General features: G+C 34.1%; 1 protein-coding gene across 1 annotated transcript in view; it reads left to right on the top strand.

Annotated features, from left to right (window-relative positions):
- LOC106459005 (non-structural maintenance of chromosomes element 4 homolog A-like) overlaps positions 1–13,467 on the top strand; it is a 43,796-nt gene extending 30,329 nt beyond the window's left edge. Inside the window, exons 7-10 of the mRNA XM_013918569.2 lie at positions 1,363–1,454; positions 4,998–5,046; positions 6,537–6,623; positions 13,394–13,467. Of these exons, the coding sequence (XP_013774023.1) occupies positions 1,363–1,454; positions 4,998–5,046; positions 6,537–6,623; positions 13,394–13,446 (281 nt within the window). The 3' untranslated portion in view covers positions 13,447–13,467. The remainder of the gene's footprint in view (positions 1–1,362; positions 1,455–4,997; positions 5,047–6,536; positions 6,624–13,393) is intronic.
- The last annotated feature ends 3,384 nt before the right edge of the window (positions 13,468–16,851 follow it).

The raw sequence follows: 16,851 nt of genomic DNA on the forward strand, positions 1-16,851 counted from the left end.
GACAGTTGATAATTAAACCCCATCTGACTGGGGTGTACATGAGTTGACTGTATAGGACAGTTGATAATTAAACCCCATCTGACTGGGGTGTACATGAGTTGACTGTATAGGACAGCTCATAATTAAACCCCATCTGACTAGGGTGTACATGAGTTGACTGTATAGGACAACTGATAATTAAACCTCATCTGACTAGGGTGTACATGAGTTGACTGTATAGGACAACTGATAATTAAACCTCATCTGACTAGGGTGTACATGAGTTGACTAAAAAGGATAAGTGATAATTAAACCCCATCTGACTAGGGTGTACATGAGTTGATTGTATAGGACAGTTGATAATTAAACCCCATCTGACTGGGGTGTACATGAGTTGACTGTATAGGACAGCTGATAATTAAACTCCATCTGACTGGGAATTACATGAGTTAACTGTATAGGACAACTGATAATTAAACCCCATCTGGCTGGGGTGTACATGAGTTAACTGTATAGGACAGTTGATAATTAAGCCCCATTTGGCTGGGGTGTGAGTTGATTGTATAGGACAGCTGATAATTAAACCCCATCTGACTGGGGATTACATGAGTTTACTGTATAGGACAGTTGATAATTAAACCCCATCTGGCTGGGGTGTGAGTTGATTGTATAGGACAAATGATAATTAAACCCAATCTGGCTGGGGTGTACATGAGTTGACTGTATAGGACAGTTGATAATTAAACCCAATCTGGCTGGGGTGTACATGAGTTGACTATATAGGACAGTTGATAATTAAAACCTGTCTGGCTGGGGTGTACATGAGTTGACTGTATAGGACAGTTGATAATTAAACCCAATCTGGCTGGGGTGTACATGAGTTGACTGTATAGGACAGCTGATAATTGCAGCAGCTACTCACCTGAATAGGAGTTAGTGTTTCAGCTGCAATTTAAATCTTCAGTGATGATCAAAATTACACCCACTACTGCTTTGGTAATTAACTATTAAAATGTAAACTATGTCTTTATGCTTTGGAAATATACATTTTTAAGGTATTCCTCTGGATTAGTTCAAAGGCTGTAAACAATTTTTTTTATGATTTAAGCAAACAAATCAGTCATAATACAGAAAATTATACCCAGAATGAGACAGGCTGTATTAAGTAAAATAAATCTAAGGAACTGTCAAAAAATTGAGATTGAAAGGACTAGAAGAAACAATTGCATGTAATTCTTGAGTTTTGTAAATTTTCTTAGATGGACAGTAGAGCATGCAGAAATGGATTTTGTATAGTTTAACAGCAACCAAGAAGCACTTTCTTTAAATTTTTCTTAAAAGTACATTGCACAGTATGAATGTAATGTATTTTCTCTACTCTAGGGCAACCAGTTTGTTATTTTAAGTTTGTCACCAACCCACATTCATTTGCTCAGACTGTAGAAAACATGTTTCATGTATCATTTTTAATCAAGGTAAGAGGTATTTTTTATGATTTCAATTTTTTCTATGCTCTAACAGAACTTTTACATGTTAAACTATAATGTAATTTTCATAAAATGTTATTCTTAAGTCTAAAATTCGATGTAAAAATAAATTTCAGGTCAAGTTGAGGATAAACATTACTTGGATAAAATAACTTGCTCATTCTTAACTATTGTGTTTGTCAAGCCACCTAAAGATGCCTACTGTACCCAAACTACCTTTATACACCTGCTTTCCATATTTTGGAAGACAGAACTCTATTATCATGAAACAGTTGAAACATTATGTAACTCTTACTATCCTCAAATTGACTTGAATGCTATTCTTCAATTAACATGAAAAAAATACACAGCTTAATGATTTTATATGTATGTCAATATGTGTAGTAAGTATTAGTAATAAGCAAATATCATATTTAAATTGTTGCATACATTTCATCATCTTTTCAAATTATTCAAAGACAATGTAATGTTCGTGTGTATTCTATGATCCTCATATAAAGTATGTAACTTTTAGTGTGAAATTTTTAAAGTGTGAAAATCTTATTATTAAACCTAAAATTACTGATGAGGTCCACCCTGTCAGCTTTTTAAACAGATTTTTCTAAATTATTTATGGACCAAGTTGTTTGTGAGTGAATGACTATGTTGGATTACGAGTAAGTTAAACAAAAATATTTTTAATATTATAGTTAAGCCAACTAATTATTGCTGGGATCCCCTATGCATTTCACATAGAAAATGAGAGTGATTTCAACCTATGTTTTGGTCAGTTGTTTACATTGAATTTGTAACAAGAAAAAACATATAATGACTCAGTATGTCGACTACTGGTAAGAAATAGTATAAAGACAACTTGGTAATTTGAAGATTAAAGGTAAATATTAAGGAGGTGTTTTTAGGGATTTATGATATTAAAAGTATTGTGTGTAATTGTTTAGATTATTACTTCAAGGAGATAATAAAAATAAACTTACAATATCAAATATAATGCAATGGCTGAATAGTCCTTATTTAAATTGGGTTTTATTGATAAATAAAAATTGTCTCATTTATTTGGAGTGTATGTTCATCAATAAGCTCTTGTCATTATTTTTAAGTCTTCGTTTTTGATTGTTGGATATCATAGTTCTTCATCACATGTTTTTGTATGCTAAAATTTGAAATGATGTTGAATTATCAGTTTCTTTTATTCCCACACTTAGTTTTCTTGTGGTGTTACCAGTGTAACTGGAGTTACACTTGGCATGAGATGTCTGAAGATTTAGAATATTATATTTTACTTTGAATTAGTTATTTACTCAAAATTGGGTTTTGAACCCAATTTTTAGCTGTCCTTGTGAATATCTGATTTTGATAACTTCACACTATTTGTTTAAATAAAAATTATTTCATCTCGTAAATATTGAAGAACTAAGACTAGTGGTAATTTGAATATAGTATATTCGCCATTTAAAATGGTGTTGACTTGGTTAATTTCATTTAATGAAATTCTCTGACAATTAATATCAACTTTTCTTTACCATGGTTTAATTTATGTTGTATTTTCTCCATGGTTTGTGATAATTTGTAAAAACTTGTATAAGATATATCTTTTTATCTATATGGCACAAAAATGTCTATATGAAAATGCAACCTTGTATATGTATATGTTCATAGTATGAATTATAAGAGATTTTTCCATGTTTTTCAGTAATAAGGTATCCAAAAAACAAAGAATTTTGATACATTTCTTCCAAAAGGGGCTTGGCATAGCCAGGTGGTTAGGGCGCTCAACTCGCAATCTGTGGGTCGCTGGTTCAAATCCCCGTCACACCAAACATGCTCGCCCCTTTCAGCTGTGGGGGCGTTATAATGTGACGGTCAATCCCACTATTCATTGGTAAAAGAGTAGCCCAAGAGTTGGTGGTGGGTGGTGATGAGTAGCTGTGCCTTCCCTCTAGTCTTACACTGCTAAATTAGGGACAGCTAGCGCAGATAGCCCTCTTGTAGCTTTGCGTGAAATTCAAAATAAAACAAACAATCTTCCAAAGGGAATGTAATACTATTGGGACATTGATTTATATAATCTACAAATAGGCATACATTTTGTTTAAAAACAATAAAGGTATCAACATATGTGTAGTAATATGACTTGAAATCAGCTGGCATTTGATTAAGCCATTGATTTTCACAATAATACAAAAATTTTTATGTAGTTTGTAAAGGACTTAAATTATACAGGTAATATATTTGTGCTAGTCAGAATGTTGAATTTTTGTAGCAGTATATTATATTGCAAGAAATTACAGAGATAAGTAAAGAACTTTTTTTCTGAAGACTGTTTTTTTATTAATTGGTTAATCAGCTCAATTTAAAGACCTTGCTTAAAGTTATTACAGAGCAGCTTCATTTCACATTAAATAACCAGTTGTGTGATAATGCTGCTGAAGTGCAAGAGGTTCTCCATTAAGTTCTGGATTAGCTAATCCTCCTTTTCTGTGTTACCATAAAAAATAAGTGGCTAATATTAAGCTATTACAAATGTTGGTGATACTTTTACTGTTGGAGCCTGGTAATAAGGGTGCTTGACTTGCAATCTGTGAATCATGGGATCGAAACCTTTCAGGTGTGGGAGCATTATAATGTGACAATCAATACCACTGTTTATTGTAACAAGATATGCTGGTGGGTGGTGTTGACTAGCTGGCTTTCCTTTAGTCTATTACAAAATTAGGGACAAATATAGCTCTTGAGTAGCTTTGCATGAAATTCTTTAAAACATGTTTTCTGTTTTAAGATAACTTGAATCAGTCTAATAATATTATATTCACTGTACAGAAAGGAATCGATTCCAAATTTCCTTTTCTTGGAAACCCTGAAAATGGAATATTTTCTGGAGCATATATCAGAAATCTTCATATACAGGATTTTATTGTCATATATACAAAGTTCTGACATGTAAGTATCTCGCACAACTTCTTGTACTTACAAACTGTCACAAAACAGTGGTAACTACAAACTGAAATAAAGTGCATCAAAGAAACATTATGTTAAATGCTTATTCACAGAATCCCATTAATACAATGATACACATATTACAGAAGACAGTTAACACTTGTAAATAGTGATTGTACTGTATCTAAATTTGGAAATCAAAATTGTCAAAATCAGCTGTGAAGAAGTTCAGCTAAATATTGTTCAAGCCACAACTCTGATTAAAATATTCTTTTCAAAGTGAAAGAGTTTATTCATGTGCTACAAACATCTCATTGGTGTATAAGCTCCAGTGTGTTAAGCATAACTCCATTTACATTGGTAGTACCACAAGGAAGCTGAGTGTGTGAATACTGGCAGTTCATTATCAGTCAAATTCTAGCATACACAATACATGCTGGAAGACTGTTAACATTTAAAAACATGATGGACAACTTAAATAAAGTGAGTTTCTACCCAATTTACTTAAGATTATTCAGCTGCTGTACTATATTTGAGATTATATATTTGAATATAAGTGTTTTTAATACTTGGACATACATTTGTGAATCTTATTAGGAGGGAGCTGCAGTATTATCTTTGAATGAAGACCATCTTCCAGTCATTGGTAAGTTGTTTATTTTGTTTTAGCACTGTAAAGATAGCAAGTGTATGGAGCTGTAAGAAAGTATGCTTTCAATTTTCATGTTTTATCTTTGTTAAATAGTTTTTTGATAGTGACTAATAAATGAAATAAATTTTGAATGTTTTTTGTAAATAATAGATTTTTATGTGATGAATTTCAAATATAACAGTGTATTAGTGACGAGTATTGTGTGGTTTTATTGTTATGTCCATGTCTTGCTTTATCACAAAGTATTGTGTAGTAAGGCTGTTGTACAGATACTGTAACTTCTTCAGATTTTTCAAAAACATTAATTTCTTTCCCCACAATCCTTAAAATCTGAAATATTGGTTTTTTGTAAAGGAAAAACAATTTTTTTTTGAAGGCTTAGTATCAAAGAACAAGTTTTATAGGAAAGAGCCAGTTAGTTATTTGTAACCACCCCAATACAAGATACTATAATGATGTATTTTAACTGAGAACTCTTAAGCTGTAACACATATTTTTGAAAAGGATGTTTAAACTTCATAAAGGCTGCAGAATGATGACCAAAACATTTTTCTTTTAAAATATAAGTATAGGTATTTTTAATCATAGTAAGAGGTATAGCATATTCATGAAAAAAAATTGTGGAATTTGTTGGAAATATTTATATAAAACATGCAATTAAATTTTTAGTTTTTATCTTTGAAATAAATACAATATACTTTTTAAATGATAGGATTTTTATTTTAACTTAAATGATATGTTGTCAAGGTTGCTAAATATTAAAATTGACTTTATATACTGTGCTATTTTTTCAATACTAGTACTGTTTTAATTTATTGATTGTTAATTTTTTTTGAATTAAAGACTTTTGTTAAAAAAGTTGAATGTTTTGTTTTTTAAATGATAATATATTTTCTATTAATAACCTAATTAGGTTATTTACAGTAGCTCTCACATTTATGAATGACCATGTAGTACAGTTCTGCACAACAAATGAATGTTTTTTTTGTGACACTTGGACAATAATACTTATTACAACTGATATATTTTCATATGTTAGTTAAAGTTACACATATCATTAGTTTTATGCAACTGAGATATAATTTATATGCATAACTCATAATGAAAATTATTAAGCTAGTTTTTTGTCATGTATTTTGGATGTTAGGAAGGCAGGCTTTATATATATGCTTCAAAATAAATATAAAAAAAAAGATGTGATGAAAATTGGTGGCAAGAAATAAGGAAAAAGAGATAGAGATTGGTTTTACCAGTGTTTTATTTATATTTATATGATTGTATTTACTTTGAAGCTTGGAGTCAGTAAATGTTTGTGACATTGGGAGTAATTAAAATTGTACTCTTGCAACATCAGATTGATTTTTTTACAATTCCAATTGTTTGTAGGAGTTAGGGTTATATTACGAAGTTAGTATTTTATAATAGTTTGAAAAAAAATTGCAATTTCAAATGATACTACATATACTTTTTCATATATCGTGTAGCACCAGTGGGAAAAAGGAATGAAGAAAAAGAGGACATGCAAAAAATGTCACCAGGTTATAATGCCAATTACAATGCAAAACTGGAGGGTAAGAAGTTTTCTGCTAAATATTTTCTAAATATTTTGAAATAAATTATTTTGTAGCGATTTACTCTTTACAATTAATAAAATTATTTTAAATGTTTTATGTTGTTGTAACTCCCAGATTTTTTTATTGTTTTAATATTTGCGTGAGGTTTACTGTTTTGTTTTCTCATTAGGAATCAAAGTATTATACATTAAACTTTGTTTTCTCTAGTACTAAAAAATATAGAAAAAGAACCACTACCTTTTAACCATAATGAATTGTACAGCAAGTAGTTCTTCACTGGATACCCATTAGTACTAAAATGTCTAAACCTATTCCTATAATTGGCTGGGGCTTTCTCCTATAATCTAGCTAATTGAAGGCCAGACTTGGTGGACAGTTTGAGTTTAAGAGTTCTACTGTATACTGACCTATGTTGATTAGGCTTCTGCACTAAGCTTGTCATTAATATGGTGAACTCTGTGGAGCTAGGGTCTCCATGTTGACTAAATTGCAAATGAAGAAGTGTTGAGTAGGGAAAACTTGGTAAGCATGACTGCACTTCTCAGACAAAGATGCTTTCTTTGCCTTCGCCATGTACAAAGAACGCCTGATGGTTGCATTCCAAAAGATATACTATATGACATGCTGTCAAGTGTTTGTAGGCTTTTGGTTGTTCATGCCAATCCAGAATAGGCTTTTACAATCACTAAAGGAAGCATGCTGTAAATTAAAACTCCACTATCTCAACCAAATGAAGGATGCCATAAAGTTTTGTAATCTCAGACTAGCTAAAAGTGTATTTTTTTGGTTGGCCTCACTTAAAGTTTTATTATCTGTGCATTATAAATATAGGTTTTTAATTGCCAATTTAAAAAAAATAATATTTTTTGGAAATATTTTAACTTTAATGAGATATAATGTTTTGAAATATATTGGTTTTATTTGAGGTGTCAGAAGGAAGGAGTGAACACCAGTTCTTATATAAAAAACTTCATGCTAACAGTGTCTTTCATTTCTAACATGTTGACTTGTGTTCATTTTGCATCTGTTTTCAAGCATGTCGACCCAACTAGTACAATAGAAATGAAGAAACAGTTTTCATTTGGTCTGTAGGCCCTAGAAAAATAAAAAAAGGGAGCAAATTGGGCATTGGGATCATGTATGTAAATAGATTTTAAAAAATTCAAACAAACCTTAAATTGAATTTAAGTTTAGATATTAGTTCACTTGGTAACTAGAAAGAGAGTAAATACTTAAATCCAGATCTATCAAATGATACTAAACTATAATGCCATATTTGGTTTGTTGCATTGTTAATTTAAAATCAGTTCTTAGCAATTTGGAACTTTAATTCATATAAAACATTCACAAAACCTTTATTAATTCAATAGGAAATGAACACAAAAGCTAGTGTACTTGAGGAGTTTGAGGACACTTTTTCATTATTTTACTTTAAATACATAAAATAACCATTCATGAACATGTTAACTACCCATTAGAGTTTGTATTTTAATCACAGTATATTAAAAAATATTGTTAATAGCTATAGTAAACTTTATACTGTTGAAAGGTAAGTAACCAGAACATAATGTTTAGGTAATTCCAAAACATACTTACCTTCACTCACACTACAGCTATTATTCAACTGTTAGGGTTTCCTTCCTTTGCCCATCTAAGCATTGGTCTGATTTTTTCTTGCTTGCCCCAGTCTTTTATTCCCCATTAATTGCTCTTGGCAATATCTGTCTCATGACACTCTCCACCTATGTCAGTGCACCCTTTATCCTGGTACTGTATATATGCATCTCATTCAGATAATATTATCACTTTTTCTCGACAAATCGTTTACAAACGGGTTTCTCTGTGCTACAACCATTAAAGATAGTTTAAGCATTTGTGTTACCTAGTTGATTTAAAAAAAAATTTTTTGGCAAACTGATATACGGCATGAATTCTCTGATTCGTGTTTCCGGCATGGAGGGAAATCAAGTCTCTCCTATCTCACCTCTGATATCTAGCATTGCTCAACAGTCTGCGGGAGTCACTCTCAATTGAGGAGTGTCCTTGAACTTATTCTTAGTGAGATGGAGACATAATTGTTCCGATGGTGTTTCTCCAGAGGACTCTGAGGCTGCACTTGCAGACGATCTTGGATATTCTGAAGAGAATTTAGATTTGCTTTTTCCAATATCTTCCTTTATTCTGTTGGCTTCTTAGGAGGCCAAATTGGGATCAGCTGCTTCTGACTCCTTTTCTTCAGCTGGTAAATTGAGTGTGTGATGTTTTGTGGCTTTCCCTGGTTACTGTTGAGTCTGTGCCTTCCTTGATGGCTGAAAGGTCTAAGTTGGGACCATTGTTAGCATCTATTGATTCAAATGTCAGCTAGTCTCTTGGCTGGAATATTGGGTGTCCTTTTCAATACGTATCTCAGTTGGGCTCAGCTGACTCCCATCTAGCTCTATGCTATGGAACATGCAGTCCAACTCTTACTCACCTCTACTTCTCCCACTGTGCAGATGGCTCTCTCTCTCTCTCTTTTGGGGATGTAAGCATCACTCGAATCCCTCATTCCTTTGGGATGAGCGCACATGAGATCCTTTCAGTGGTCTGTACGTGACCAATGGATCATGAACAGCGATTCACTGGATTCTACAGTCTCCTTATTCAAATTCAACATCTTTGATCTCGAGTGGTGGTTAGATCAGAAAAATACTATGATAGGTGTTCTGCTGCTGCCACCTCATCCAGAGATCCATCTCTTCACAGATGCCTTGCTTCAGGGATGGGGGTACATATCAAATTGTCAGGAATTTCAGGACCTATGAACAGACAACAAGGCTTCCCTACACAATGTTTCAGAACTTCTTGATGTTCAAAGGGTGATGTCTCAAGGTCTGGACTTATTAATGGAAAAAATCATCATGCTTCACTTCAACAATTCCACGGTGGCATCTTACATATTTTGTCAAAGGGGCACTTGGTCCAGGTCTTGTTATTTTCGAACCTTGGATCTTCTTTATTGGGCACACTCCCCTTGCGTCATCCTACTAGCTTGCCATGTTTTAGGGATGATGAATTTGGTGGCAGATCAATTGTCTCAACCCAATTGGAATTTTCTGACAGAATGGATGCTGCTTTGCATGGTTTTCTGTGAAGTTGCTCTTGGTTCGGGACACTAAATCCGAACCAGCAACACATGCAGGCCAGCAGCAACAATAAATAAACCTTAAGGGAAAGATGATACATGGTACATGACGCTAAGGACTCAAATGATGTTGAAAAAGAGCATGTAATACCACCTTAATATCCCATTTAGGTAGCTGAAATGGTCGTTTGGGACAAAGGACCAGAAATGAATTGAGGAGGGTGGAGAGTACTGGGGTCTCAAATAATTTTTGTCTTGAGTATCTAAAGGTAGTCAATAAGGTATATAAGTTGACTGTGGAAGATGCAAAACCATTGTCAAAGAGCCAGGTCAAAAAAATTTATGGTTGGCACTTCTGGATGAAATGAGTTCAACCTCCTCGCGATACAACATTGTTGACATGTGTGCCATTACCGTGGATTAATGTCCATCATGGAACTACTCAAAGACTGAGACAGATGCAAAGCAACCTTAAAATTCAAACCCTGATGCTGTGCAAAGGACCACATAATCTCCATGGATGAAGCTTGAGCTTCAAGATGGCTGGGTGTACGATGTCGGATCATGGCTGCCTCAGAGATGGCCCAAGAGAAAGAGGTGGGCACTCATGAAGGTACTGCAGAAGTAGAAACCAGGGTTGAACAATTCATAGCTAGTACTTTGGGTAACATATGAATTGGTGGGAAGGCATACAGGTGCAATACCATCCAGTACTGACTGAATGCATCTATTGCCAATGCCTAAGGGTGAGGTACAGAAGACCAAAATGCCAGTAGTTCGGTGTTTCAATGAGTGGCAAACACATCAATCATCGTTTTCACTGCATGCACAGGATGCTTTATAATTCTACCTAAGTTCTCCTATACCCAGACAGGTCCTTCTTACCTAAGCCAGAGAAGGTGATAAATCCTTTTCACCGATTCATCTGACTGCTGTTTCTCATCTTTATGACCGATCAGGTCCCGATCGTTTATCATGTCCAGTGAGGGCCGTGAATTGTTATGTTGCCCACACTAACGCTGTTAGAGGTGCTCAACAATGACTTTTTCTTCATTGGGATCCTTCAGTTTCCCAGGATTTATCCCCAGCTACTTTGTTGAGGTGTGTAAGAAAATTGATCTATATCTCTTATTCTAGGCACATTTTGAAGGTGAGGAGACTTCTGCAAGTCACATCTCATCAGATTTGTCACATTTATATGTCCTTAGCAGCCTGGTTGAATTGCCCACTGGTGGACATTGTGTGGGCTGGTATGTGGACCTCCTCCAATGCTTTTATCTCACATTATTTGCATGACCTGGCAGTATCTTCCTTTGAGGGTTTTTGACTACCCCTGTAGCTATCTTAATTAACTACACCAGTAGACTATAAGGAGGGGTGAGTATTTTCATTACTAATATTGTCTCTTCTTTACATTCCAGGGTCCCTTATCTCTTTTTCACAGAATCACACTCTGTGGCGAGTGTTGCCCAGTTAGGTGTGCTTTTATCAAATCAATTCCATACTACCAACCATTAACACAATGTATTTTATCTAGGTTTCAACAGGCTCTGTAGAAATGAGGTGTTCCATTAGACTGCCTAGAGGCAGACCAGGTGATATTACTGTAATATTCTGGACCACCACTCATGTACTATCATGAGTAAAGCATAAGGGGATCCTGCCCATCCCTGCTGATCATAGGATTGAAAAATCAAGGCATTGGTTCGCTTTTTAAAATTTAGGAAACTTGGTTCACCTATTGCACTACTTCCAGAGCATTGCTCCTCAGGACTCCCCATTGCGTATTACTACCACCTCCATATTCTACTAGTGGAGCTAGGGAGTCTTTACCACACCCAGTTTCTAGTCACTGGGGTGATGGACAGAGGTTATTCCTCCAGAGTGTTCAAGTGAATTTCCTACTGAGAAGAGAGTGAAATTGGGGGCTCTCCTACCCAGTACCTTGGATTTTTTTTTCCCCAGATATCGGTATACTAGTTCAGGTTTGATGCTCGGCTGTCTAGTTGGGTTGAGTGTGGCCATTCTTTTTAATCAGTATTGGTTCAGTACATTGTTCATGGAAGATGGTACATTGTCTTCTTGTATTTCCAAACACAGGGTGGTTCCTTCCTGGTTCTTTGGTTGAGCACAGTTTGTTCCACGTCCTCCCCATAATTCCGGGGACAATTGGAATTTACCTTGCCCACATGGTCAGGGAGTGAAGATGAGGGTTCATATTTCCAGACTGAATGAGTTCTGTTTCATCACGTTGAATATGGCACGAGAAGAGGGTTTGTCCACTTCAGTGTTGTTTACCTTCTCATCATGATTCTGATGGCTTGGAATGCATCACTCTGTAGGTACAGGATGGGATCCACTCAGAAGTATAGATATTGGGGTCCAAATGCTCTAGCCACCAATGTGGGATTTAGAGACCATGGCCCTATAATTCTAACCCCAAGCAGTGGAACTTCGGCTGTCTGGTTGGAGCCTGGCCAATAGTGATGATGGATCATACCAAATTCCACCCACATTACATGAATTATGTTTTGGGTGAAAAGCACACTTGTTCTGGATGTAGTGTGGTTCCCCCAACAGGATGCTAGTTTTCTGTTGGCATGCCCATGATCTATGCAGTCACATTCTGTATGGATAATGCCCTCACCAGCCCCTTTACCTTATCAGTGTGGTATTGTGGATGTAGTGTGAGGGGAGGTAAGTATGTTTTGGAAATTAACATTTTCTTAAACCGAAAATATATTTCCAATAATACTTACCTCCTCTAACATTCTCCCGCCCTTCCTCCCCACTGAGAGCCAGTGTTAGAGACTGCAGAGTGGGTCAGTCTTTAAAAAATGATAACATTATCTGAATGAGGTGCTTATATGCAATATCAAGATAGAGGGTGCATTGACATAGATGGAGAGTGTCACGAGACAGATATTGCCATGGGCAATTAAGTGTAGTCGAGTCATAACTGTAGTGTGAGAGGAGGTAAGTATTATTGGAAATATATTTTGGCTTAAGAAAATGTTAAGTTACTCTATTAATAATGTAATAATGTTAATCAGAGATGTACAACATCAGATCTGAATTGTGTTATTTTATAATTAAAGAAGTATTCATCATATATTCATTATTATTGTTACTAATAGTGTTAGAAAAAAAAGATAAATCTTTCTCCCAATTTCTCTAAAAGAATGACAAATAAACAACAAAATAGGGAATTTCTTTGAGTATATTTATGCACAGAAATAAATTAATTCAGGAAAAAAAAGGGGAATTCACATATCCAAACTCATGTAAGTTTGCAGTAACAAAAGTATTTTGACACACATTTATATGTTATACCATGTTAACTAACCTGTAATTAAAACAGTAAAATAAACTTATATGGCTAAGAAACCACAAAGTAAAGTGAGAATTACCACAACATAAAAGTTGAATGTTATGTATGTAATTGTTATTATTGATTGATAAAAAAGCAAAAGTTAGTATGTTACAATTATGTTCTATTTATAATAATTTATTTAACTGGTATGTTTAAAATATTTATATATTATTATTCTGCTGAAATTTAAATTTTCCTTCAACATATCTTTTACTATTTAGTATCATACTATTTCTCATTGTAAAATATGCTTTATGATGTTTTATCTAGGAAATTGTCAAGGCATTCAACATCACCAGGCCACTAATTCCACCTCGAAATGAGTCTGTGACTTAAAAAAAAAAGAATTCAACAGCTTTCAATTGCTTCTTGATAGCCAGCACTTATTGGAAATTCATAAGACTTGTCTCCAGAGAAATGGTTTTTCTTAGGCCTTTTTATAAATAACTTGAGTCATACTTAGAAGTCCATTTTTCATGTGATGCATTCCATTCTTCATCTGCTTTTCTATATTCTGAACAGCTCATCATCTGAATGCAAATATTATTAAGATGCCATTGTTAAAAAAAATTCTTTCAATTTTAGTATTTTAAAATAATTCCTTTAAAACATCTATATGGAAATGTAATGAGTGTTAAAATATTGGTACATTTTATTTGTACTCTGTATAGATTTGACTTGTATGAAATTTTAGCACTGTCTCTAATTTATTTCAAATAATGATGTTTTATTTTGCATGTAGTTTTTAGGTGACAGAAAGTTTATTTGGGTAACATTACATTTAACTAAAATATTTGTTGAAGAAATATGAACCAAGTTTTTCACCTTTAGTTTTATTGAGTTATATGCAAACTTTGGAAATAAAGAAAAGTTAAGAGAGTATAAAATTATTAGTTTTATTTGTATGTAGAGTTTTAGAATATAATTTATTTGTAAGCAACAGTCAATCTGTTCTGTTAAGATTTGTAGCTAGTAAGGTTATTAATTTTATACTTCAGGTTGACAGTGATACTAAACTTCATTGGCAAAGTTTAAAAAGCAATTAATGTTAAATTTACATTCTTTTCTCTTACATATATGTTCATTATCATTTACTATCACATTCCTAGCTTTTTACATTATACTGTGTCACTGACCAGTTATCTTTGCTTTTCAAGTATTATAGTGGTTCACCAGAGAAAAATAAAAAATGGACTTTAAGCAATCCTAATCAAGGGTAATATGTTCTACTCTGTAATATGTTTGATTTAAACTTTATATACACCTAATGTATTCATTTTGAGTTAGATATCTGGAGCTATACCTATCAACAATAAGCAGTTACATCAATAAAAAAAAACTATTTAAAATGTTCAAGAGTTTTCTGGAAGATGGTCCATTTGCCATCCTAGTGAAGCAATTATGAATTGTGAATATTTTGTATTGTGTGATTGTGTTCCTATTTAAAGTACAATAGAAGTAGAAATCCGCTGAAAATAAAGCAACAAATCACCGCTTGTGTCATTAGACTGTTTATGTGACACTGTAATACGATCTTCTTAAGAGAACGCGCACTGTAATAAGCCAACTTGACCTTTGCTCCAAGAACACGATGTGAAATTTACCAGCTTATGTATCCTACAGTGTTTACAATAAGAACTCCCTAGAGTAATAATATTGCACTTTTAATCCATGAGAGCATTTATTATAGTATATTGTTTGGAGCAGATCCAATAAACATCGCAATTGTTTAAATACTGGTCATCCTTCTGTGATGTTTGTAATTTAGCTATATACCGTACAGGCATACAAAGATAACTGCTCGATTTATCCAGTGTCCCTATAGTATAGAGAACGAGACTAAAGACACTGCACTTAATCCGGAATATCAAGGTGCATGTTATTGCAAGATATAGTTTGGTTACAAATAGCAGAAAATATAAAGAGACTGAAAAGGTCTGCCCTTAATGGTGCTGCCCATTAATTAAGATTCTACTAGATTTTAGATGGTGTTTTCGTACACATCTGATTCGAAATTCATAATAGGCTAATTAAGAGCAATGTGAGGAAGAACATCTAAACTCAAGTGTGATTTTAATCAGCATTGTTAGGCCTACAGTTTGGTTGTGGACAAGTTTTGTTCTAGAAATTGTAGAGAAATTATGTCACAATACTATCAGTTCCATCAAAACCCACTCATTGACGTGAGGATCACGCATCTGGACATATTGTGGTCCGGCATGGCCAGGTGGTTAAGGTGCTTGACTAGCAATCTGCAGGTCGCGGGTTCGAATCCCTTACCCACCAAACATGCTTGCCCTTTCAGCTGTGGGGGCATTATAATGTGACAGTCAATCCCACTATTCGTTGGTAAAAGAGTAGCTCAAGAGTTGGCGGTGGGTGATGACGACTAGCTGTCTTACACTGCTAAATTAGGGATGGCTACCGCAGATAGCCCTCGTGTAGCTTTGTGCGAAATTCAAAACAAACAAACTGGACATATTCCCATGCACACACACTCATTAGTAACCAAATTTCGCATTTTGGTAAAATTAGCAGCTTTCTGTAATGAATTATGGGCAGTTGACTGGTTGGATCCGGTTAAATTTAGCGGCATGTTGATATGGGAAATGCACCATATTTCTTCATTGAATAAAACATTTTCTGGGGGGAGTGACCCCCCTCCTGCTCTAAAATTTTACTTATTTTAAAAGTCACTCAGATACCCAAAAGTTGGCAGTCCTGATACTATATGCATCATTCAATAGATAAACACAAAGCTATTGTAAAATGCTAGCCTATAAGGCCTAACAAATGTAATGAAATCTCGCTTGATTGCAAATGTGTTTTTACCAAACTCCTTTTACTTTGTCTGTTACTAACCTAAAACAATAGGAGAGACATCGGGACGAGGGTGCTGTAGCACTCCCACTTTTACATATTTGGCTTGTACAGCAACTGTAAATTATATTAATTTTCTGGGGGGGGGTCATGCCCCCAGATCCCCTAGATTGAGCTGCTTTGAGCAGCTCCATATACTCTCATTCTGTCATTCTAAGATCTGCATGTCTATCCAAGCACCCCTACTTTGCAACTCCTTCCAACATCGCTGAATGGGTTCTTAAAAGTGGCATTTCAGTTCTACTTTTGTCTGTTGTAATACAGTGATCGGGAAATATTTCGATCAATAAATCTGATTTTATCTTCTTTGTTGGAATGATTGTGGTTCCATAGCGAAAGAAAAAAAACTATTATATAAAACTTGTAAACTGAACTCACTGGAGAGGAAGAAATCTATGGTTGTGAAAAATGTGTTCAACTACCAAAGGTTATTTTGAAGCCACTGTTGCATATATAATAAGGATAGAGATAACAAAAATGTTTAACTAAACAAGATTCTTAGATTGTTCGTTCTCATGATTGTTGTCAGATGATAAATTAGATTAAATATGTGGTAAGAAGCAGCAGCAAGAATTTAAAATTACAAAGATTATAGAAAACATTGCATATATATGATAATTGTAAATTATTTTTTAAACTGCATTTGTTTCTTTTTATCACAGTTTTCATAGTCAGGCCATTGTAGATTTTTTTGGGGCTTGAAAGCTGCAACGGGTTAACATGTTAGCGCCTTTAAATGGAAATTATAGGTTAATAAAAATAAAAGATATACAATTTAGAGTATTTATAGAATATATGTGATTTTTGCTATCCAGATGCTACCATTTTTTTTCTGAAATAGTTTGTTT

This window comes from Limulus polyphemus, unplaced genomic scaffold (genome assembly GCF_000517525.1).
Source record: "Limulus polyphemus unplaced genomic scaffold, Limulus_polyphemus-2.1.2 Scaffold545, whole genome shotgun sequence".
NCBI lineage: Eukaryota > Metazoa > Arthropoda > Merostomata > Xiphosura > Limulidae > Limulus > Limulus polyphemus.